This window comes from Drosophila montana, unplaced genomic scaffold (genome assembly GCF_035044405.1).
Source record: "Drosophila montana isolate Dmon_TW-CO22-7 unplaced genomic scaffold, ASM3504440v1 contig_312_1, whole genome shotgun sequence".
In the NCBI taxonomy this organism is placed as follows: domain Eukaryota; kingdom Metazoa; phylum Arthropoda; class Insecta; order Diptera; family Drosophilidae; genus Drosophila; species Drosophila montana.
The window spans coordinates 686,682-712,631 of NW_026998009.1; the positions used below are offsets into that span (position 1 = coordinate 686,682).

At 37.6% G+C, this 25,950-nt stretch overlaps 1 protein-coding gene and 1 long non-coding RNA gene across 5 annotated transcripts in view; both read right to left on the minus strand.

Annotated features, from left to right (window-relative positions):
• LOC135431144 (uncharacterized) overlaps positions 1-25,950 on the minus strand; it is a 73,036-nt gene that overhangs the window by 9,627 nt on the left and 37,459 nt on the right. For 2 of the 4 annotated variants that reach the window (XR_010436732.1, XR_010436733.1), the window contains exon 3: positions 21,901-23,116. This is a non-coding gene — a long non-coding RNA (uncharacterized LOC135431144). Of the gene's footprint in view, positions 1-21,900; positions 23,117-24,234; positions 24,711-25,950 lie in introns of those variants that run through there. The other 2 variants (XR_010436731.1, XR_010436734.1) reach the window with 2 other exon arrangements.
• Positions 11,431-12,963, minus strand: NimC4 (Nimrod C4). Its single transcript, XM_064686093.1, has one exon. The coding sequence runs from the start codon at positions 12,938-12,940 to the stop codon at positions 11,747-11,749; it is 1,194 nt and encodes a 397-aa protein (XP_064542163.1). The 5' UTR covers positions 12,941-12,963; the 3' UTR covers positions 11,431-11,746.

The window sequence follows — 25,950 nt, forward strand, 5'->3', positions numbered from 1 at the left end:
ATTATGGAATTAATATTGTCTGGCTAACTTAATATTATTTTTCTAATAAGACTGAAACTCAAACGGCATATAAACACAGCTAGCATCTAGAAAGAAAAGAAGAAGCCAATGGGCTCATGAAAATAATACTATACGCACTTCTTATGCACTCGTTCAATCAAATTCGAAGTGTATAAAAATAGTTATAGTTCATTTTGATTTCCAATATTGAACACAGAAATACAGAATACAGAACCTGCTACTCCATGGCCAATGCGAAAGTGTGAATAAAATTTGGCAGCTGCAATCATAAATAAGCATATTTTGTTGCCTATTAACCAGCCACAAAATGGGCAACAAAAAAATGGCCAGAACAAAAACAATAGCAACAACATGGTCAAGCGTGGCAGCTATTTGCCTACTGGCACAACATATGCACACACACACACAGACACTCACACGCACACACAGCCGCATGCATAGACTGAAATTTATTTCTGTACCCTCTATAAGGCAATAGGATTAACCCTTAATGCGCAACAGCAATAATTGCCATGACGGCAACATCGACAGCGACGTTAGCCGCGCAGTCAGCGTTGGCGTCGACAGCGACGACTTAATTTTTAGCACAGGCGGCAACAACTTGACCCATATTTCCAATGCCCCCGCCCGCGCTCTACACACACCGTTGCCCGCCACTTAAAGCTGCTCACATACAAACACTTCAGACCGCCCCAACCGCCCCGCCGCACAGACCAATATTTATACACCTCAGCCCCCCCCCCCCCCCCCCAGCCCTGGACACCATCTCCCCCACCGCAAGCTCTATGCAGCGCACATAAATGTAGCAAAAGCTGAAAACTGAAATTTTGTCGTCGAAGCGGCAAATGAGCTGGAAGCGTGTATCGAAGCAAAGGAATGGGCAGAGGCGGGCAGGGTGTGGGTGCTGTGAAGCTGTGATGCTGTGATGCTGCAAAATAAATATGTATGTACACAAATAAAGGAAAGGAACGCAAAAGCGAAAGCCAAAAAAGCCAGCACACAACACTGATACAAGCCAAAGCCAAAGGGAACAGGAGCAGGAGGCATCAACAGTGGGCCTGGCTAGAGGGAGCGAGGTGAGGGGACAGGGAAGATGCGCAGAAAATGGGAAAACGACTGTGTGTGTGTGTGTGTGGAAATTTGCAAAGCGGCGGCGCACAAAATAAATTAAGTAAAAATAAATGTCACGATGCGAAAAATAAAACAACAACAAAAGCCAATAAGAGCAGCCGCCTAGAAGAGCCACGACAACAAAAATATTACACATACGCCGCGTGGGCCGTGCCGCGTGCGTGGGCGTTGCGCGGCGTTTTTAATGAGTTTTATTAGGCAGCGACCAAAAGACAGCAACAAAAAAATAAAATTAAAACAAAATACACGCATAAACAAACAGTTAAAGAGCGAGCGTGAAACACACACACACACACACGCACACAGACACAGCTGACATCAAATCGAATTAGTTGTGTTGCCTTTGCCACAGCAAAGAGAACGCGTCTTTGCTCTTATGCTCACTCTCACGCTCGCTCACTCTCTCTCTCTCTGTCTCTGGGCTTCTCTGTGTCACGAGTCTGGCAAAAGCTCGCAACTGAAATTATCCCTGGATGCTGCTGGAAATTCCTTTTGCGGTGTTTTTTTTTTGGTCGGTTCTGTTCTTTTTTTGTTGCCTACTTATAGGCTGTGTGGCACGCATAGAAATGTTAATGTTTGTCCTCCATGCTCAGTTTCGAGGGCAACTGTGTGTGTGTGCGCCTCTCGTTGCTGCTGGAAGCTGCACGCAATTTCATTTTGATTTGATTGCTTTTCTCGTTGCGGTTTTCTATTATTCACAAACAAACTTTACAGGGCATGTGTGCATATTTATACACTGTTATAAAGTGTATGTATGCATAGGTATTAGCTGCACGTTGTTAATATTGTAATTCAATAAATTTTTGGTTGTGTAATTTCAACGCAAAGTGAATTGTATTTGGAATATTATTAGACTTGCCATTGGCTGAATAGATTATTCTCTTTTCAAGACAGGCAAAGTTTAATATTTTGCTATACAGACAGCTTGGAACTTTAGATCAAATACTTGTGGGCTAAATTTGGGTATATTTTTAAGTTCCATCAGGTTAGATAGAGCATATGAGAATAAATTTCAAATATATTAGGAACAAATTTGGAATATTCTGACATTTACATTTTTTACGAGGGATTCGAATTAGAAATTGTTTAATTTAATGTGTGCCTATTGCAAGTCAAAAGAAATTATAAATGTATGAACATTTATTTTTATTTTTATTTCAATTCAATTTGTTTCATTGTGCGCTGGAATCGATCACTACCTTCTGAACTGTAACATATCGACATCCTGTATAGCTACAAAAAAGCCTTAAACTATTCTCCTAATCGTTAAATAATTGAAAAATTGTATGTGATTTAAAATTAAAATTACCTATTTGTTTTACTTTATGAGCACTCAGAAGCCTCCCCTTTGAAGCATTATTTATGATTCCATTTGAAGAGCACTAATTCGGGCGATTAAGTGCCGCTTCTGGAGATCTCTAGACATAATAGTACATAAGGTATTGAAGTTAATGCTTTGAGTGAGCCAGCATAATGAAAGTGAACAATCTCTTCAGCTGAACAATACAACACAAAGGCGAGCACTTAAGAGCCCGCCTCAAGTTAACCACACGAATTTTCCCAATATCCTGTTGCAGCTGGAAATGCATTTAAGGAAACGTTAAGCGTTTGCAGTTGCAGCAAGGAATTTGCCGACAGCCGATAGCTGCCACAGCTGCCTGCCACATGCCGCAAGCCACGTTTATCCGTATTTATTTATTTTTCATCATTTTTTCCAACAAGATTACGCCGGCTGGCCTCAAACTCCATTAAAACTAATTAACGCTGGCTGGAAGCGGGTGCCAAGGTTTGGGCAGGGGGTGTTGCAAGTTGTTGCTGATTTATAAATAGTTGCAACAAGCAATGCAGCAAACTTTGTAGCAACAAGAGTTGGGCAGGGGAGTTGGTGGCGAGGGGGGTTAATATAAAATAAATAACCAACTTTATGATGAGCACAGCTTTTACAAAGCCAAAGGCAGCTGCGTAGCAGAGCTGGTTGCTGCCAGGGCGCAGAGGGGGATTGGGCGGTGTGTGGTTCGTAAGGGGGTTGTTTTCTGCAAGGCAATTGACCAACATTTTCAATTAATTTTTGCTCCAATAATCAGGCAACATTACGTGGCAACGACGACGGCGGCAACGTGGATGCTGCTGCCGTGCAAATGCGCGACACACACACACACACACACACAGCGCCAACAGGCTGCTCTACATGCTTAGCGCTAGCTGCACAAACATTTACAGAGGCTACATCCCCACCCCGTCCCACACACACACACACACACCCACACACACACCCACACACACAGTTCCCTTTCCTAGTTCTCCACAACGCACAGTTGAGTTATTTGACGCGCAGCTGTTGGCCAAAGCCGCAGCAGCAGCGCCCCGGAAATATTCAAGCAGCCCCCAGGCAAAGCCCCGCAACCCGTACAAAATATTGCAGCACAATTTTATATGCATGTGTGCGCGTGTGGATATGTGTGTTTGTGTGTGTGTGTGTGGGCCTCGTTAACCTTTTTCGCCAGCTTCTTGGTATACACAAACATTTATCTTCTAATTGAGGCGGCGTCGCAGCAAGCAAATTGTTAATTTGAGTATGGGGACGCATTATTTGAGGGGTGGCTGGGCGAGAAGAGAGCAGAGCGAGTTGGGGGTAAGTGTGGGGGTAGCTGTGTAGCTACCTTTTGTCTGGCTCGCACTGCAAATGCAGTTGAGCTTTAACTTTATGACAGGTGTTAACGGCCCCACATTCAACCATTATGACCGCATAAAACATTCACTTAACACAGTCTCCAGCTCCAGCTCTATCTCACTCTCACTTTCAGCTTCTCTCACTCGTTCTCTCTCGTTGACCATGTCTCGATTGGGAATTGCAACGGACAAACCCGCTGCCATTCCATTGAGCCTTATTTAACTTTGAAAGATGAGACATGCTGTGAGACCATTAGAAACTATTTTTCTTACATTTATGAGTTGAACAAATCTTAAAGGATGCTCGAATATTTTTATTTACAGTTTTTGGGTTTGCAAAAGTCACATTATACCCGTTTTCCAAAGGAAATTTTTACTTAAACGCAGACCGAATTCAACATTTAAATTACTATAATATATAGATTTCTTTTGGGATTTCACTAGTAAAAATACAGAAGATATGTTTTTTTTAATATTATTATTATTATTGACAATCTGCCCGATTTTTGGGCAATTATTAAATTTTTTCGGTAAACGTTGGCAGTTAAATATTGCGTGTATCTTTGTGTCTGTTTAGTGTAGGGAAAGCAGTGGAAGGGGTGAGGCTAGACATATACTCTTTGGGGGAGGTCAAGCGGGTGTGTTCTTTTGAGCCAAAAGGCTGGTGGCAAGATTATTTGGCTGTTTGCCTGTTTGGGCGATCACGCAACAGAAGATATGTGATATTTACTTATTTTTCGATCTATTAAAACTTTTTGATATAGAATTTCGTTATAAAAGATATAATGCTTATACATTCAAGATATTGTTAAGCAACCGATTCGAGACAATTAAAAATTTATTATATTTGCTCAAACTGGCATACGAAAATATGTGGAAAATTAAAAATATAATTTTTTCATATTTTTCCGCATTCTTTTAACTTTGAAGTATGATTGTAGAATTAACTGTTAGCTGTTTTATATGTTCTAACAAAGTTTTAAATAGTTATTTCAGTTAGTTTTAGCATAAAAACAATGAAGCATATTCAAACCTGAAGTATTTATGAAAAATGTGTTTGCAGTAAAATGTTGAGGCAAAGTTTTCAGTTTTGCAACTTAAACAAGATACCACAGCACCCCCCCCCCCCCCCCCCTCCACACACACACACACACCCCTTACCGACACACACTTGCGACCACCCCACAACCATTTTAACCTGTCAAACCGCATTTTGAAATACATGTATGTGTGTGAGTGCCACGTGCATTAACTTAAATGCTTTGTGGGCTGGGCACTTTGCTCTCTAAAAGGCAGCACTAGGCGAGGCAGAAGAAGAAAAAAAATAAAGCGAAACCGCTTTTCAAACATTTAACGATTTTTTTAGGTCACAGACTGCAAAAATATTTTAGCATAAAAATGTGAATATTTTTCTCTGACTTGGCCGGCGGCAGTTTATAAATGTCAGCTAAAACACACACGGACACACACACTCACACATACGAACTCACATAGAGCCTAATATAAAGTGCAGTTTACGAGCATTTCCTGTAAAAAGCAGTAAAAAAAACCACCGAGAGTGCTCTTAGTCTTAGAGTTCCGATTTAGACATACCCTATGCAGAGCTGCGAATAATCGTGATATCTATGCATATATGTAGCTACTCCTGAGTGAAAGCTACATGCCTAATTTTTAAAAATTTCCTAGATATGCTCAGAAATCTTCTATTCGATAATGATATGTTTTTCACGAAAAAAAAAAAACACATTTCATATTTTCAGCGATGCATCTCTTGTCTGTTACATACATGTCATAAGATTATTATACCCTTTTTACACATTTCGAAAAAGTGGAGGGTATCACACAGTATGATATACACAGTTGGATGTAAGCTTATTGAATTTTAAGTTACATGTTTCTTGCTCTACAAAAGCCTGAAATCAAGTAGTTCCAAGTTCTTCAAAATCTGCTGATCGTAAAAAGATGCTATACCTCTTTATAATTAAAGTCTGAGCTCCGACATTTGTTGCCGGTTTCTTTTGTAGACACCAAAAAGAGTTTGGTCTGCAAAGAATTTGGTCAAAACATATTTAACTTTTCTAAACAAAATACTTATATTTTGTAAGATAAAAACACGTTTAAGTTATAGACTCGAATATTTTACATATCTAGCTCATATAGATTCAGAAATTCTGGATTTCAAACAGATGTACAGAGTAAATCAACAGATCTGAAGGGAAGAAATTTTTAAAAATTTTATTTTAATCAAGAGATATTTTCTTTGTTTTTGGATAACAAATGGAAGATACTAACATCTATGCTTATAAAATGTCTCTGCATTATTGAATCGCTCAAGATATAGATGCAAGATTTGAGATGTCTTGCACTCATCACGCCCGAGTTCCTCAAGGCTATGCAGGCAATGGCGAGATCTTCTACCCATACAACTATTAGAGCTTCAAACATTTAACATTTAACACATTCTTCTACCTGCTACGTATATCTTGGCACAACTTTAAGATACCTTTTTCTCATTCCTAAACAGGGAATATTACGACTGAAACTCAGCTCACGCGCGCATTTCTAATGCGAAACTTATTAACATACTTCAGGCCTCATGTATTAGGAGTGTGTACTGAGCTCCCTGTGTGTGTGTTTGTGTGTGTGTATGTGTGCTCGTGTGTTTTGCTGTATTTAATTGCAGCTGCGCCCATGTGGGCGTGGCCTTGCCACAACTTGACAATAAAATGCAGGATACATGGGCTTGCAAATTATGAAAAACGCCCGCAACGCCAGCAATGGTTATTGAAACACATTGCATTGCACAGCACACACACACTCGCACAGATGCACGCACACCTGGTCGCACACACACAGATGCAGCCATGCATTTGGCTTACATATACATATGTATACATACGCGCCGTATACGCAATGCTGCGCTCGCCTTGTAACTGTGTGTGTATCTCTCGCATGCTTTAGCTGTAAGTAATATGAAAAGCTGCGTGTGTGTTGGTGTGTGTGTGTGTGTGTGTGTGTGTGTGTGTGTGTGTGTGTGTGTGTGTGTGTGTGTGTGTTGGTGTGTGTTGGTGGGTAAGTGGCGAAAATAGGTCAGCTGTGTGTTGTTGCTGCTGATGCTGCCCCAGCACGGACTGTTAAACTGGGCGTGACGGCAAAGTGGCATAACTGAAGTTGCAGCCCTAGCAAAACAGAGAAGGGAAAGAAATAACTTCTGGCCATAAAGTAGCTAACAAAACTCGCCAGTTAATTGGGCGCTGGTGGGCGTGGCATGCAGCCAGAGCGCAACTAGTGGTTAATATTTGATAACTGTTTTGCATTTCTTTTACACAGGCAACTGCATCAACAGCAGCAGCAGCAGCAGCGACCTACTTTCTGACAATGCATTTTTGCAGCTGCAGCAGCTGCTATCTGTGTGTGTGTGTATGTGTGTGTGTTGGTGTGTGTTGGTGTGTGTATGGCTGCCGCATCAACAAGTATATAGAGTATACCCAACAGCACGCAACTGGGCGTTGCTATTATTCTTCATCTCTATCAGTGCAGCTGCAATTTCAAGATGCAGTCATAAAAGAAAATCAGCAAAAATAAGCGAGCAGAGGGAAAGCAAATAAGCTGCAACTTTGGGGAATTTCTACGTTAAGAATTTTGGCAGAAATTTTGTTTTCTTTTTGCGCTTCATAAATCAATGTGCACATCATAAAATAACAATAAACTCACAAACAGTCTCTGAGCTGTAAAAAGCACAGCAAAGGCGGCGAATATGAAATATATATATTGTTATGACAAGTGTTGGATTCAATTGTTCAATTCTTCAAATGAAATACTAAAAACTATTCTTTAATGTGCCAGCCTAAGGCGTGCCTAGTGACAAATATTATTTTAATTAGAGTTTATAGAACACTTTTAAATAAAAAATACTTGATAAGTCAATGTAAGAAACTTCATCCTTTCACCAGCCTGGGATTTGAACCAGCATCCTTACGGTTCGTTTGTCCGAGCTTATGTATGCGAATATCACTCTTCTCCAGCATATTCATTATCCCGACCTAAATAACAACGATTAGCTCTACCCATTTTCTAAGATATATATACGTTAACATTCATACATGCTTCAAGCTTTTCTGAAGCCTTTCTTTTCTTTTTGCGCTTCATAAATCAATGTGCACATCATAAAATAACAATAAACTCACAAACAGTCTCTGAGCTGTAAAAAGCACAGCAAAGGCGGCGAATATGAAATATATATATTGTTATGACAAGTGTTGGATTCAATTGTTCAATTCTTCAAATGAAATACTAAAAACTATTCTTTAATGTGCCAGCCTAAGGCGTGCCTAGTGACAAATATTATTTTAATTAGAGTTTATAGAACACTTTTAAATAAAAAATACTTGATACATGCTTCAAGCTTTTCTGAACCCCCTACCCAAGCTCAAACTAAGATCAGTTCAAATCAGACTGCACTCTTTTTAAGCAAGCCTTGTCTACATTTGAAAAAAAAGAGAGAATTTAAAAATATATACATTTAAAAGAATGCGTGATAAAACCTAAAATTTACGCATGTCTCACGAATATGAATTTGATAACTAAACATTGTCGATATCTCCTTCTCGCTCTCTTCCTTTCCCTACAGATGAAGGGAGCAATATTCAAAAATGCACAGAGCTTAAGAATGTGTTCTCCTATAAGTTATCAATTAAAATAACCTAACTTACCTAGATGAAAAGCTTAGGCACTGCTTATTTTGAAGTTAGTTTAGGTGGCTTATCTCGGGTACCTAGAATGGGATTCAATTAAGCACCTAAGTCCAGCCTGGCAGCAAAAGGATGTGCATTAAAGTCGCTGTCTAGAGTCAGAGATTCGAGAGGAATTAAAGTTAAATAAAACCGTGCAGCAAACGGATATTATTCTCCAATCTAATAGCAAAAACTTTGCTTAACTATATTTTACTTGTAGATTTTTCTAAAATTTCGTTACATTACAAATTTCTGTCAATAATTTCCAACAGTCCAGACTTGATTCAATTAAATGCAGGTCTGGCAGTTGGCGTTGGCCGCATTTTTAGCGTTTGGCCAAAAATAAATGTTGCAAACGAAAAATCATAAATAAATAAGAAAGTGGGCATTAAAAAAAGAGAATAAATATATATGTGCAAGAGAGAAGCTCGAAGAAGAAGAAGAAGCAGCAGCAGCAGCAGCAGCAGCAAGAATAGTAAAGCAAATGGCAAACGAGGCAAACGGATCCATGTCCTTGGGCAACGTCCCACGCAAAATGTGGGCCCTGCCAGCAAAGGTTACCAATACAAATACACACGCACAAAAGCAATCAAAGAGAATGGTTGAGGCACACACTTACACAAACAACCTCACGCACACACACACACACACAGAGTGGGACACAGACGCACTCAACGCGCCGACAAAGAGAAGAGAAAACAACATAAAAATTAAAGAAGCTTTAAGTATCCTTGTTGCTGTGAGGGCCAACGCCAACGCCACAGGAAATGTGCTGGCGTTGAGGGGGGCCGAAGCGTGAGGGAACGCTGGAGCTATGGGAAAAGTTGGAGGAATGAGGGTCGGAGGGTGTGGGGTCGGGTCGGGTAGCTGGCTGCTGCTGTCAGAAATTGCTCGCTTGGTTGTCTTTTTGTTTTCTTTTTTCTGTGTATTTGTTTTCTTGTTTTTTTTTGAAATTTTTGCCCAAGATTTTGCCTGCCGAAGTTTACGCGCTCTCACGCACTGCGGCTTGCGCGCTCTCTCTCGCTCTCGCTCTGACTCTGTCTCTCTCTCTCTCTGTCTATTGCGCACCTTAAAGCTCTCGCATGTGAGTGTGTGTGTGGCTTAGTGCGAAAAAAATATAAATGTGCAGCGATTATGGCTAAAAGATCTTTGTGCTACTGTCACAGCTACAGATACAGGCCACAGATACAGATACAGCTACAGCTAAAGCCTACAGCGCCAGATACAGATACAAGCGACACACAGATACACGCACGCACACACTTGCATATGGTATATATGTATATGCACACATATATCTGCAGTTGATAAAAAATTGCTATGGATATTAAAGCGATGGCTACAAAAAACTCTCAGCTACATTAGCGAGAGTGACAGGCGGACTCTGTGTGCTTATGTGTGTGTGTGTGTGCGCGTCTGTGTGCAGGCATACATATGCCTTGGTGTGTGAGTGTGTGTGTGCGTGCGTGTGATTGTGCGTATTTTTAGCCATTTTTAAGTTTTTTTTTTTCTTGTTCGTGCGTCCCTTTTATGAATTTTTTATTTATATATGCCCGTAATCGACAGATGAGTGCATATATGACTGCTCGGGGAACCAATTGGTTGGCCTCTTTTGGGCGATAAATGCGCGATATTTGTGGTTACTTTTAGAATGAAATATGTCTAGTTAAATGTTGATGAATCGTTCTAAATTAAAAGATAAACATAATAAAAATATACTTTGCGCTAAGCTGAACGTAGAAGTAAGCTCAAAAAACACACATCTAAGAATCAAATCCTTAGTACTTATAAGAATTTCTGCTGTATTTAAGGAAACCAAGAACTAAATTCTTAATTAGGGAAATTTCCAATATTACCTAATGTCAGTATTATTAAGAACGCTTTTTTTACGTTTGCTTTTTCTTGTGAATATTATTTAATCCAAGCCTTTTCTTTTTAGATTCAGTAGCATTTCATGTCAGTTTTAAAATCAAACAAAATATACTTTACAATTACTAGAACAAGGAGTTATAAATTCCCAAGAACTTTCTCTGAGTACATATGCATATATTTCGTGCTCTCTGCTCGTTGAGCGGCTGATAAAATTGTCATTTAATTTTAATTGCTCTCTTGTATAGCATATGGACACAAAAAGACTATTGTCTTTGCATGCTCGCTGATAAATCTCTGTAATTTATGTCGCTTATCAGACTGTCCTTGGGCGGACATAAATATCACACAGAACTGAGAGAGACAAAGTCTAAAGTCAAAGCGCATGAATCAGTATATTATGCTGAGATTTAATTGAATATAATATTGAATATTATGAGAAATATTGAGAATCAGATAGATAAATAAATAAAAAAACATAGATTTATAGCTTATTTAAGTAATTTGCAGCTTGTGAACAGAATGATTTCAAAAAGGAATGGAAGCCTTAGCCTACTCCCTATTCCTCGAATGTTATGCCCAGCTTGAACAGTAAAATAAAAAAAAAATTAAAAAGATTTCAAAACTTTCAATAATGCAAAATGGATTTATTTGTATTAACAGTAAGCACATGGTGTAAAAAACAAAAATTGAATAAATGAATTAAAAGCTGTTAAGCTATTGCTGAAAGAAATATGTTTGTATACAAATTGTAGATACTTGTTATTTATTCATTCAACTGAATACATTGGCTTAATACTATATCATATATTGCAACACAAAAACTAGCTCATAATTCGACCACTGCGAAGGCAATAAAAATGTTAAAAATAACTGAATACACACAAAGAACTACCTGCTCCGTACGAGAGAGCGATATTTAGCTCAGAAGAGAACTCGAATTTTAGGCATGGAAAATACTCTGAGCAAACGGACCAACGTAAACATTTTAAGGTCTGTGCTGTCTCTCTCTTTCTCACTTTCTCTCTTTAAATTTTGATTATCCTGCTTCTTTCATCTTAATTTCCCTCCTTTTACTTTTAGTTCTCTATCTGTTAGTTAGTTTGTTAGTACTTGCCACAAGAAGAGTAAATAGCAACTGTGGAGTAGAAAATCCAGAAGTACTAAAAATATTTCTTTAAATTTATAGGCATCCAAAATTGTACTCTACAAACAATCTAAAACATTTATTATGACTAACTTAGGTGCTAACAATCAATACTCCAGTAACACAGACGCCTAACTATTGCCTCCAGCTGCACCTGTTGCTTCTGTAACTCCGCTCATGGCACCCACTCGTCCACATCGTAGGATTTCTGGGTGAATTCGCATTGAAGCACCGGTTCCTTGGGCTCCACCGACTCGTTCGGCTCGTGTCCGCGACGTCGACGCAGTCCTCCAATCAGACCAACAATGAGCAGGACAAGCAAAGCGCCCGTGGCCACGCCCACAATGGGTATAGTTAGCGTATTGAGCTCATCCTCATCATCGGCAGCCTGATCGATGCTCAACAGCTGCTCCAGCAGGCCGCGACGACAGGTGAGCGTCGAATTCGCATTCCCCTGCTGCTGCTCCTCAACATAGCCCGCATTGCAGCTGCAGTTGCCCTGCTCGTTGCAGCTCTGATGTGCACCACAGCCCATTTGGCGGCAATCCTTGACCACCACCGATTCATTGCTCTCAAAGAACTCGGCACGACATTCGCCCGCATAGAACACAAATCCCTCGGCGCAGTCGGCGGCGGCGGCGGCGGCGGCAATCGTTGATGTTGTGGCTGTGCCACTGCTGAGGTATTCCTCTAGTTCGGTGACGTCATCATTCGAGAGCAGCAGCATCTCCTCCTCGCTCTGCTGCTCACAGCTGTGTCTATCCGCATTCCATTGATAGCCACGATTGCAGACACAACGCTCCACATCGACGCATTGACCATTGGTGCAGCCATCGCCCAGCTGGCAGACGGGCGCACAGGGCCCACTCACACCATCGCCGGTGGGTGGCAGTGACTGGTAGCCGGGCTTGCAGGCGCATGTGTTGGGCGCCACACACTGCGAGCCCGTGGGACAGGTGCGCTCACAGACGGGCTCACAATAGTGGCTGCCATCGCGATGCGCGACAGCGGAGACATAGCCGGCGGTGCACTGGCAACGCTGTGGCGCCACGCAGCTGGCATGGGCCGGGCAGCCACGCTCGCAAATGGGCTCACACAAGCCGGACTCCACTTGCATATAGCCTGGACAGCATTCAGAGATTAGTTTATAGGTAATCTGTTCCTCGTGCGTATTGTAGAACTCGGTGATGCGTTGAGCCTTCTTCCACAGCTTCCACTTGGAGGGCTGCTTGATGACCGTTCGCTGCTTCGTCACGGGCACCAGGCTGCTTGTCGTCACATTCCGTTCGCAGTAGTGTTCCCTGAGGGCCACACTTGTGCCCAGCAGGCCCAACAGCCACATGCAGAGAGTCAGGCAGTTGGTTCTCATTCTGTCAACCGTTCGATTCGAGCTTCACTTAAGCACTGACTTGCCCCGAGCGGACGATGCTCAGCTCGAGGGCTGCCCAAAAATTGTGAAAACAATAACAACATCCGCCGCTAGATAAGTTCCAGGGCGACCCTTGCTCTATTCCCCTCGCACACACAAACACACACACACACACAGCAATCGCTCTGTCCCTCTGATAAGTGTAGCCGAGGAGGGTTGCAATGCATCAATATAGCGCGACAGGCCGGGCACTCGAAGAATGCATATCGTAAAATACACTAGACAACAAAATGTGAGCATTTCTTGAGTCAATGCATTGACAATGTGCACAAAAATAAGTCGAAATTGTAGAAAGGCGAGTGCCTAGAACGAATGCTAAATTAAAATGTTCTACATTAAAAAATATTTCATTTATTAAATTTCTCTGCGCTTGACAATATTTTGATATATCGAAAAAGCATTTTTATTGCATTTTTTTAATAAAAAGCATAGCAAATCGTTTTTAAAAAATGTAATTTAATTGCATTAATTTGCCGCATGTATAAATTTTATATATAATAATATTTATATTTTATTTTAATATTTAATATTCGTTTTCAGCATATATTATTTATATTTTATTATATTATTTACTATACGTTTCTACTATTTATTTGATAATGCATTTTTTATTACCTTTTTGTATTATATTTTGTATAATTTCGTTGTTATATTTTTTAAATTATTTATAAAATTTAAAAACAAATACAAACACAACAAAAAATCATACTCAATATAACTAAAAATAATTATTGTTTAAATTGTTATATTTATTAAAGCGTTTATTTTTAGTTACTTTTTATTTCATAATTATTATAGTTTATTATTTTGTTCTTACGGTTGTTATTGCTGGCACATACTCAAAGTCTCAAATATCATGTTGTGTAGTGTTATCTGAGATGCTGTCAAAGGTCACTCAGCTGTTGCTGGCTGTAGCAGCAGACAATACAAATGCTGGTTGGGTGGTTGGGTTGGATGCCTGACTTTATCATAGTACCCGCTGAATAAGTCGCTTAAATCGCACCCGCATATAAGATGATGATAAGCTGGAAAATAGCTGCATCTGCACTAAATAAAAGATACATTTGTGTTTTTTTCACAACGCATTGCTTTATGACTCACAAAGAGGCGCCAGAGCGGAACTAACTGTTTTGCCTTTGCGAATTTGTTATTGCTTATTTATAGAGAAGGTTTTCAGCATTCTAGTGTTATCAAAGGAAATAAAACAAGGAACGTTTGGACAAGGCATATCTCAGGGTTTCGGCATGAGAAACCTGTTCAAACAGGAATGCTTACATGAAAACACACTTTGTTCCTTTCGATAGCTATTTTGTCTACCTGTAGCAGTGGCCTTTACCTGTTTGGAACATAGATTCCATATGCAGGTCAGTGGAAAAGGCATTGTAGGTAGAATTTGTTTTCTTAGTATTGTGAGGGTGTCATAGAATTAAATGTTAATAATGGCCATAATTAAAATGATTTTTAATTATGATTTGTAAGCAGTTGGATCCATGAGAAAAGCAAAGCAGAAATAATAGACACAAATAAATAAAATAAAATAAAATGTATAACTTTTATAAAAAATAAACATCAAACCAGATAAGCAAACATTGATACTTTGATAAAAAATAAATTACATACATAGATGTAAGCTAGTTGCGTTCTAATGTTTGTAAAAATATTCGTTAAAAATATGTTTGCTAAAAATATTTCTCGAATAGAGAAACCCAAAACCCAATATGTAGTTCTGACGTCACGCGGAGCGTTATTGTCGGATCTGTTGTGACAGTGCCATAGGGTTTCTTTGCTCACATTTTTTTCCGCTAAGCACATTTACAGCCCGCACAGTCCCACTCACAGCTGATGGACAGAGCACAACAACAGAACTGTCAATGCAGAACCGAGCGTCACGGGGCACGTATCCTGCGTTCTGTCTTCCAATCGTGCCTGTCGCTCCTGCGAGCCAAACAAAATGAACATATGAACGGTTGAATGACAGCTGACATAGAGAAACACAAGTGTGTGCGTGTGTGTGTTTTGTGTGTTTGTGACACAGTCACATTCTAATCTAAAATAATTGAATTGAAGTTAGATTGCAACTGATGCCTTGCGCTCCGCCTGTAGCGAACAGATACAGATACATATACTAGTTATAGATACACTAAAAGAAACAGCCAAGAGAATGTTGTACGCAAATCAGTTTGAAGCTATATGGAAACTCAGAGCTGTTCTTATATGAAGAACATCCTTTAAATTACTATTCCATACATATTGCCCGTGAAAGGTGAAATAGTTAGATACATTTTTGGTGGCCGATTGCGACATAGATAGTTGTTGTTCTTGCTTTTACTCTGCACTTCTATTTGTATCTGCAACTGCATTCTTAACCCCATTTGTATCTTTATCTGCAGCACAAACATATGCGACGCGTCGCCTGTGTTAATTAATGTTCAGAGCACTCGCTAACTGAATTCTGGCTTGGCAGTTGAATGCACAATCTACCAACCCCCTGTCCGAGATTTTGGCAACTGCAATTAGGCCAAAACTTTGGGCCTAGTCGAAGTTCGCACGCTTGAGTTATTGCCTTGGCTTTGGTTACGATTCGCGACCCGCTAATTGCCAGCCATAAATTTGCATTATCTCACGTAGAACGCAAGGTACATCCTTTACACACACCAACACACTAAGCCACAGCCCCACAGCTCCCTCTAACCCTTACTCTTAAATTATCCAAGTTGCGCACGGCAAAAACTTTCAGCAACCCCATGTGACATCTGCTGCTCAATGCACAGGCACGTAACCATCTAGGGGAAGGGAGAGCGAACAGAAGCCAGGGCTTGGGGTGTTCTGTATGTGGACAGACAGTTTAACTAGCAAAGTGTTGAGCCAACTCACGGTCTTGGCCAACTTAGTGTGAGCACATTGTGTGCAAATCCCAAATGATTAGACAATCGTTTTAATTATGAATTAGAGTTCAACTCTCCGTTGAGCAGTAAAAAGTTAAAGATAAGTAGATATAGTAAAAATACAAAATAATAATAAAGAAAAAGCTATAAAAAACTGAATAATAATAAATAAAACCAGCATCAAATGCTGGTTAAAAATACTAAACACTAAAAAAAAATACCTTCGAGAATTACAAAATATTCCTAAAAGTATGCTTTGGTAAAAACGGGTATTCTATACCAAAAAGAGCCAAATTATATTAATTAATTTATTTTATAAATAAAATAATGATTAAATTTAGGCTTGCCGAAGTAATTTTTCTTAATTGGCACAAATCTTTTAATATTGATTTTAATTTAATTTTTATTCAGTCCGAAAAGAAACTCAGATTGAGAGATAAAATATATTTTTATTAAATTCAAACATTTGTACACCTTTAATGGCAGTTGGTGTATATTTCGTTTTACTACTCTTTGACTGCAATGCCTGCAGCTAAAATCAATCTGCCTCTAAAATCAAAATGAATTGATAAATTTATATTTTTTTACTGAATCTTTTTATTAGGTATTTTAGGTATCCCAATCAAAGTACATTCAAATTGTGGAAAACAGACAAATAAAATATGGAAGCAAGTCAAATTTTTGTCTAACTGGCAAACATATTTTCATTGCAGATTATACAAAATAAATAGGATTTTGTAAAATGGACGAAAATTAGTTGATTTCAATATAACGCAAACGAATTGAATTACAGAATTAAAGTGCTTTAACGATTGCCAATAATCTATGCTTTAGGTAGAAAAGGTAACTTACAAGATATATATAAAATGGAAAAGTGATGTTGACAATTTGAAGAATAAAATCTAGTCTGAGCAACGCGAAATAACACCCGTGTATTATTGTCAAGAATGCATGTTCAACATTTAGAAATGCCTTTAAAATATTTTAATAATAAAAAACAACAATCGAAAGGCGAACCTTAAAGACAATTCAAAATAATTTTGACCCAGAAGAGATATGAAACTTAAAAGTTGTAGTTAATATATTTAAGAATTAAAAAAACAACCAAAATGAAATTTTTTACTAGCCATATTTTATCTGTATATAAATAGATAAGCTCCACCATATTTTCCGCTCTCGCCTAAGGCCACGTCATTTCTTAGCCCCTAGATAGATAAAAGCCTTTCAAAATGTCCAACCGCTTTGAGTTAGATATGTGTAACTGTGACCTTTTCTCATTTTAGCTGGGGGCACAACCTTTGCGTTGGCCTAGTTTCAAATTAAGTGGCACAACAATAATAAAACGATATTTTTTAACCTTAAATTTTCTTCCATTTTTGTTTTTCTCTTCTCATTTTCATGTAGCGAAGGTTATGGAAACGCAGCCAAGCTACAAAAATGTGCGCATTGTTTCTAAGCAGCAGCAGAGGCAGCGGCAGCAGCAGCAGCAGCAGGAGCAGAGGCAACAACAAGGACAATAAGGATGCTGCCACACGTGAGAAACTGTGCAAATGGCAGGCAGGAAAAGCTGCGACGCCGTCTGTGATTAAAAAGCAGCTACGCCATTTTGTTGCCACTTTTTATTATACCCTATAACTATTTAAAATGCGTTCAATTGGGCATAGGAAACTTGTTGACCTGTTTGCAACGGACTAATGATATATCTTTCTTTTTGCAGTCAGCAATAATACTCTTACCCAAAATTGATATTGATGTATTTTAAAAAATACATATGCTTAAGTTGATCGGATCGGTACACCCTTTTTTTGCCAAACTTAGCAGCAAAAAGTATTATTGAGCTGGACACATTCTTTTATGATACTGTAGAGACCGCGGACTTTTAAATCAAATGGATTAAAAATCTGTCTAAAAATAAGATTAGAGGAAATGCTGAAAAGAGTAGTCTCCCGTTTACAGAGAGAATTTTAATTTGAATAGAATAAAATGCACTTTGGAAAGTCCTGCTAAAAAAGAAATAGGCAAAAATAAATATAAAATAATGATAACAAAAATAATATTAATAATAATATTGATATCAATAATAACAATTAAAATCAAAATAAGAATAATATAATAATAGTATTATAATAAAATAATAAGAAACAAAATTATTTAAAAAAAAAAAAAATTATAAAAAACAAAACTACTAAAAAAAGGCTATATTTAAATTTTCATTTTTAAGAAATACCAAAAATTTGAAAATTTAAATATAATTTCTAATTTCTGCTAGTTTTAATATTCCAGCAAGTAATGCATTAGAAAATTCGAATTTCTGCAAGCTTTAAGTTTTCGGCAAGCATGAAATTAAAATGAAATTAATTATTATTTATAGATATTCCTGCAAGGGTATTTCATCTTTGATATATTAAATAAAAGTATTCAGTGTGGTTTTTTTAATGTTGTGCCTGTTTCATCATCTGGTTTTTGTGCGTGTGTGTGTGTGTGTGTGTGCGCTGTGCGCGGCCATTTTCATTTCCAGCTAAAGTTTAAGGTCCTTCATACATAAATAAGCAGTAAGCAGGCGGCGTCGCCTCAAAGTGCCAGGAAAAACAGCAGCAGCAGCAACAACAACAACTAAATGGACATGACACCCACTACAACGGCCCTCTTCAAAAACGACCAGCAGCAACAACAACAACAACAACAATGAAGAGGCGACAACACTCATCAAGAACGGCCAAACACGAGCGATAAAAACAAGCGCAACAAGGACTTGAGTCTCGAGCCTCTATCTCCCTCTCTCTGACTCCCCCACTCTCTGAGGCTCGCCCAATTTGACACAGCAGGACAGCAACAAGGAGAAGGACAACGAGCAAGTCGCGAGTCGCCGCCGCCGTCGAGCCTGTCAGTTGTGCCCGCGTGTGTGTCCTTTCAGCCAGTGTGCCACTGTGGCAGTCAGTCATGGGCTCTGGCACATAATTAAGGACGTCGCCCAACAACAACAACAACATTTAACAAATGAAAGTTAACCAACAAAAAAAAGAAACTAATGACGAATGAATGAATACTCTTTGCCACAAAAGCAAAAGTTGCTAGGTTAATCAGCCCAGTTGCTGTCCTGTGTATAGATAGGGTATTTGAAAACTTGTTGCAATTCAACTTTTTTTAATATGTACATCCACTCGATTGGCATTCAAGATTTTGGTTTTTTTTTTGTTCTTGTTAAATCGTTCTGATCCTCTTAAATCGATATCGAATTACAGACCAAGTTATATGGGCATATCGGGCGATTGTTAAGAGGCAAAAAATTCTTGTGTAGCAAAAATATTTTTAATGTGTATACCCTGAACAGGGTATGTCCGACTACAGTACCCGAAATCAAAGCATCTAACAAATTTAAAAGGACCACGGCATATTAGGAAATCACAAGTAAGATTTTTTATAATATTAAGATGCTTATATTAATTTAAAATAAAAAGATTTCGATCGTAATGGTTTTTATTAAACGCATAAAAATATAAAAAAATATAATACAAATTTCATTCATTTCTAAATTTAAGCATTCTCATCTTAATTATTGTATAAGGTCATTTAGTAAGCTGCACGCATTGCAGGCAAAAACAAACGGACTTCATCTATTTATGTGTAATTGAGATCTACAGGCACACACACACGCACACACACACACACACACACACGCACGTGAATATTGCACTCTTGTTTTGTTGGTCCTTTTCGCTGCTGCTGTGTTTGCATTTGGATTTGCAGATGTAACTCAACGCGTGTGCGGGTGTGTGTTGGTGAACGTGTGTGTGTGTGTGCTGCATGAATGAATGATGAAAGAAAAAGCAGAAAGACGTTGCTTGGCAGGCGGACGCAGGCGGTTGCAGAGGGGCGATAGAAGACAAAGCCTCAAATGAGCATAATGAGCATAAGGAGGCGTCAAAGCCAAAAGTGCTCTCAGGCGCAGCTGGCCAGGACAATGCTGAAGGAATTGTGTCATATTATTAATGAAAAAACCAAGAAAAAAACAAGGGGGCGGGTGGGAGAAGAGGGGAGAGAAGGGCAGCAAGAGCATGTAGATTCAGATTTTTAGACAGAGCCAAATGAGCAATGGCTGCAGAAAGAAAATAAAATGGAGGAAAACAGGAAGCTGAGGCACTTTTAATATGCAACAGTCTAGAGCCTGAGCTCTGTATTTGTATAGGTGTGCGTGTGGAGGCGTGTGGGTCTGTGTGTGTGCGTCTGAAATGAAAATCAAGCCCACGCCACAGCACAAAGCAAATAAACGCGCTGAGCGAGCGTCAAGTTATTTATTTGGCAATTGCTCTGCTGCTTTTTTATTGTCGTCAGAGTTGCGGTGGCTGCTGTTTGCTTTTGGGCATTGGCCCCACCACACCCCAACCACAGCCTCCCACCTGACAGCTGTGTGTGTATGTGTGCGTGTGTGCGTGGTCGTCAAAGGTCAATGGAACATTTTTTAAATGCTCGCCCAAGAAGCAAAAAACCCAAACGCAACCAACAACAACAAAAACCCCAAAATCGAGCAGTGGCTACTTGGGGACACACTGCACCCGGGGGCAATACGAAGCAGGCGGTTGGAATGGGCGGGTTTGCGGCAACTGGGAACATTATGTGCCTGCAGTTATGATTTTGCTTATAGAACGATTCGCTTTCTTTTAAATAACATGAAATTTCATTTGTAATTTTAAAAGGTATTAATTTAAAAACGGTTTGAAAATAAAAAATAATTATATTTAAAATGAAACTATATTTCTTAAAAGCATTTATTAGGGCAAACAATTTAAAAATAATTATGATTTAAGTTATTTATTTTTGTAGGTTGCTAAAATGATATTTTTTTCGAATTAAATAATAATGTAATATAAATATTAATAATAAATTGACAATAATTATAATAACAATAAATATAATAATAATAATAATAAAATTAATAATAATAATAATAATAATAATAAAATTAATAATTATAATAATAAAAATAATAATAATAATAATAATAGTAATAATAATAATAATAATAAAAATGGTAATAATAATAATAATAATAATAATAATAATAATAATAATAACATAATTCAAAATAATAATCATTTTTTATTATTATGTATACAAAAGGCTATATTTAAATCTTTCAAATTCGTTTAAAATGCGAACAAAATAATATTTTTTTAAATTAAAGATTAAGACTTCCCAAATATAATTTCTAGATTCTGAAAATTTTTTAATTTTTGCAATTTTAAAAGTTCCGCATATAATGTATTGAAAAATTCAAATTTCTGCAAATTAAATTAAATTAAATTTTTGTTTTTATATATGCCTGCTGGAGTATTTAATCTTTGGTATCTTTCTTCATATATTTGACTAGAATTAAATGTAAGGACGCCTCAAATAAATTTTAATTATATATATATTTCAATTTTAATCAAATTTTGATTATAATTCTGCTTAGATTAAGGACATGGTAGACTCTAGATTATACACCCTCTCTTACCCTCTATTAACCATTCAGAATTCCTTTTTTTTCCTTGGAGACTAAGAAAAATTGAAAGTAAACCCTTCATTAGTTTTTGTGATTTAAATTGGATATGTTTAAAATAACATCAGAACCCAATAGCACGAAAAGGCAAATATCAAACATGTTTTGATGCTTGGATTATAATTTTTTTTGTCATACCCTAACTCTTTTTTCTATGAAAAATAACATTGCTCAATTAGAATTGAAAGCGAGAACCATTAAAATGTTGTTCAATATTACAGAAAGTTTAAATTGCATCAATTTTTAACCTTGAGTATTTCATGTGAACCTTTGATTTTTTTATCAGTGTTCAATTTGCCTTCCAAAATTCATAATTTTAAGAACATTTTAATGGGAAGAACATGTAAAGATAAATGTCAAACTTTCTGTTATATTTGCACAATAATTTAGACTCATCTTGCTAAAATCCATTTTGAACTTTTAATTATATCAAAAACGTTGAGAATATACAAAACTTTTAGTTTATTTCGACTCACCTTTTAACTCTCTGTACTTAGTAAGTCAAATGTTGTCGCTTTCCAATTTGTTGGTTGTCGTCGTGTATATATATAAAGATTTAGTTGAACTAGCTGAATACTATAAATATTCCATTTATTGTTTGTTATAATTATATTTTAAGTATTTTATCAAATTTTGAGCATTTTCATTTGTCATATATATTTTTAATTATATGTAATTATGATGAACATGAATATTGATGTATTCATACAGTTGATTTAGTTGATTTAATGAATTTAATTGTGGAGTACAATTAGTTGTAGCTCAATGTGATTATTTAATCTCTTATTATTATTATTTGTTTTTGTATTTATTATTATTTTTAATTAGTTGCGATTATCGAATATGCATATGTTACGTCACGAATGTCAATGATTGAAAATTTGCTGACTTGTTTATGTTTGAATTATGAATAAATTTGCATGGAAAACTGTTGCCATATAAACTACATTCAATACGTCAATCATCAATGCAGCCAATTTATTGAAAATTTTCATAAATATATACTTAGATGTAAAATCATAAACATTCTCGTTCAATCTTGTGCGTGTTTCAGTTGCTTATTAAGTTTTTATGAACTATTTTATATGAGATTCTCGTTTATTATATGCTTTATATCCAGTATATAATTATAATACTTTTTCTCTATATAATAGAAAATGTTGTATTCAAATTTATGTTGGGTATTACAATTAATATTAAAAATCATTCAGCGAAAAATGTGGCCGTCTTTTGTTTTTATAAATTTACTTTTCGTATTTGTTTGTATATGTTGAAGATGTAAAGTATTTTTATAGCTTTCTAATATTTACAATTAATTTCAAAATTTTCTTTTTCTTTTTGTTGCCTTAAACATTTTTCATAATTTATGTTTATAGCTTGTGCTGTTTTTCTTTTTAACCCTTTGCAATTGCTTCAGTAAGAGATTGAATTTTCTTTGGTTTTCAGTTGTTTTTGCTTTTCACACACTTTTCATTTCGTGTTTTTTTTTTGCGATTGGTTCTCCCGTTTTTTTTATATTTACCACAAACACTTTTTTGGTATTATTATTTTTTTCTGTGCCTCTCACTCAAACATTAAAATATTGCTTGCCATAACTATTAAAAAACAGTATTTTTTATTTGCTCTAATTTTTTTGATGGTGTTCTTTTCAATTAGTTCTAACATCCATTGTGTGCAGTTGTTGCATTTATGCTAAAAAGAAATAAGTTAAGCAGATATTAGACATTAGATATTTAATAGGCCTTTAAGATGGAAGATAAATTTAAAAAATATGCCTCAACCACGATAAAATCCTAAGCGAAAGATCTTTATAAAATGTTCCATTTAATTGTATTAGACAACTTCAGGACCTCTACTGAAGCTTTCAGCTACGATGCAAGCATGTCGAAGCTTTTAAGTCAAAACATGCTAAAACTGCTTGCGAATTATATGAAGAGACTTTTCACTTTTCAATCAAATATTCACTCTATTCATAAGCCATATTCACAAGTTGTTCACTTGTTGACAATGTCAAAACAATTTCTTACGATTTTATTTTATGGCCACTTTGGCCCACAACAAAAAGGAAGAAGAAGAAGAAGCAGATACTGGCACAATGCGAGCATAAAATATTGCCATTGCCATATATATATTTTTTGGCACCTGTTATACACACAGCCACACAGTCACACACACAGCCTTGCACTTGACATGTATCTGAAAGATACTTTTTGGCTGCTGCTGTTGCTTTTGCTGCTGCTGCAATTTGAAACATTTATTTGATGGTCAATTAGAAATTTGCCTGCCATTTGCAATTCGTTTTTCGCATTTCGCTTTTCCGCAGCAATAAAAAAAATATAGAAGCAGAAGAAGTAGCAGATGAAGAGCCAAATCAACCAGTAAATAAAATACATAGATGTTGAAATAGAGTTGGGCAGGAAGCAGCGCGTGCGATGGCAGGCAGAAGGACGCTGATGTGTAAGAAGAAGAAATATGTGTACAACAATGTTGCCAGCGCGAGCCCCGATGATGATGATGATGATGGAATTTTCACAAACATACACACACACACACGCACACACGCACACGCACACACAGTGCAGAGAGCAAGCCTCGTGCCGTTTTTTTTTTTTTTTGCAAAAAAGCACAAGAAATAAGAATATCAATTTCCTCCTGTTGGAAAGCGCAAGGCAAAAATATTCAATTCCACGCACACGCACTTCGATATACACATATATAAATATAAATATATATAAATATATATAAATATATATAAACATATATGTATAACTATAACTGACTGACTAGTTGACTTGGCATTGCCGATTTACCTGCTAGTGTTGTTTTCTTCTCATTTTTGTTTCTTAGCTGCTGCTTGAGCATCCTGCTGGGCGCTTAAATGTTGCCATGTATGTGTGCTTATGTATTAGTGTATGTATATTGGTGCACAATAAACGCAGGCACGCACATACATTTATGTATATATTTATATATATATATATATATGGTCACACTGTTTTAACACGCACACGCACACACACACATATGCACAGAGAAGCACAGAGAATCACGGGCACACGCGCGCACACACACAAACAAGCACACATACACTGACAAAACGCGCGCGCAGTGCTAAGCGACGACAGACAACAAACTCACACATGCACACACGCACGCACGCGCTTCCATACACAGTCACAGTCCAAGTCACAAACACAGACACAGACACAGGCACGACCGCGACGCGTTTCCGCTTGGCTCTGCTTTGGCTGTGCAGGAAAAGGCAACTAACAGCACAACCCGAAACCGGAACACCAACTGAATGCGCTGCCAGCCCGCAATTGCCAGCCAGGCGACGCTGGAAGTGACTACTGCAGCAGCAGCAGCAGGCGAATCGGAGAGCTTCGTTAAGCTCGCTCGCACACGAACGAACATCTCTTGCAGCAGACCGATTGGATGCCCCAAACAGCGTGGGGATGCTAAAACGTGGGAACTGGGAATGCGCTCGTCCCGACAACCACGCTCGTGCCTGGAAGCAAGCTGCGAGCAACTGGCTGGAAGCGCCCAAAGAGAGACCCAACTTAACCTAATCCGACTCGACGACTAGTTTGCATGTTGGCTTAGGCAACAGCTCAAAAAAAGAACTTTCGGGAGGCTGTGTGAAAGAGCGCGCGCGCCATTGAGCTTTGCTTGAGGTAGTTTCGCAACTCTCTGCATGTGTGTGTGTGTGTGTGAGCGCCATACAGGGTGTGAGATAAGAGCTTTGGTTAGCGGCTCACTCAATTGAATATTGAGTTGGTACTCGAGTTCGAGCGGATTTTAAATTGATATTTTTTTAAAACTGGTTTACCTTTGTTGTAAATTATTAAATTTTTAAAGCTTTGAACAAGAGGGAATGCATTTTTGTTACAATTGTTATCGATATTAACACCCTTCTTCTAAGCTGTAGGCTCTAATAGCGTTACTAACAATATTAGCTGTGAAAAGGGGCACAGCTGGCCGGACGGGCAAATAAAACACATGATAATATCTTTTCATTAAATCATATTAAAATCGCAAATATAATAAATTGTCGAATACACAGAGTATTTAAAAATACGTTGTATTATTTAAAATATTAAATTATAGCCCAAATAGTTTTCAATCGAAATAAATTTTCAATTATTTCAGTCACTTACTTCCAGCTTTCAGTTGAAGTTTTCTTAGCAAAATATTCAAACTCAATTTTACTCTTTGCTCTTTCTGAAAGTACTCCAAACTGAAAGCTGCTTAATTCAAAAACACAGCTACTTAAGTAAAGAATCGTTATCGATACTACTCAATATCTTAACATTTATAGAGCCAATTCTAGACCACAGCTCACTTGACCCAAATCCTTCAATGCGAACGCAACTAACTCAAATTATTTCAAATTTCACGCACGTTCATTCATGCACAAGAGCCCATACAGGCACACGCACGCACACACGCTTATGCTCTCGCACACACACACACGTACAAACACACATACACACACGCGCACATGCTCTCGCTGCGTAGGTCCAGAG

Excerpts from the sequence above, each read along its gene's own strand:
- NimC4 (XM_064686093.1), bottom strand. The coding sequence starts at position 12,940 with ATGAGAACCAACTGCCTGACTCTCTGCATGTGGCTGTTGGGCCTGCTG.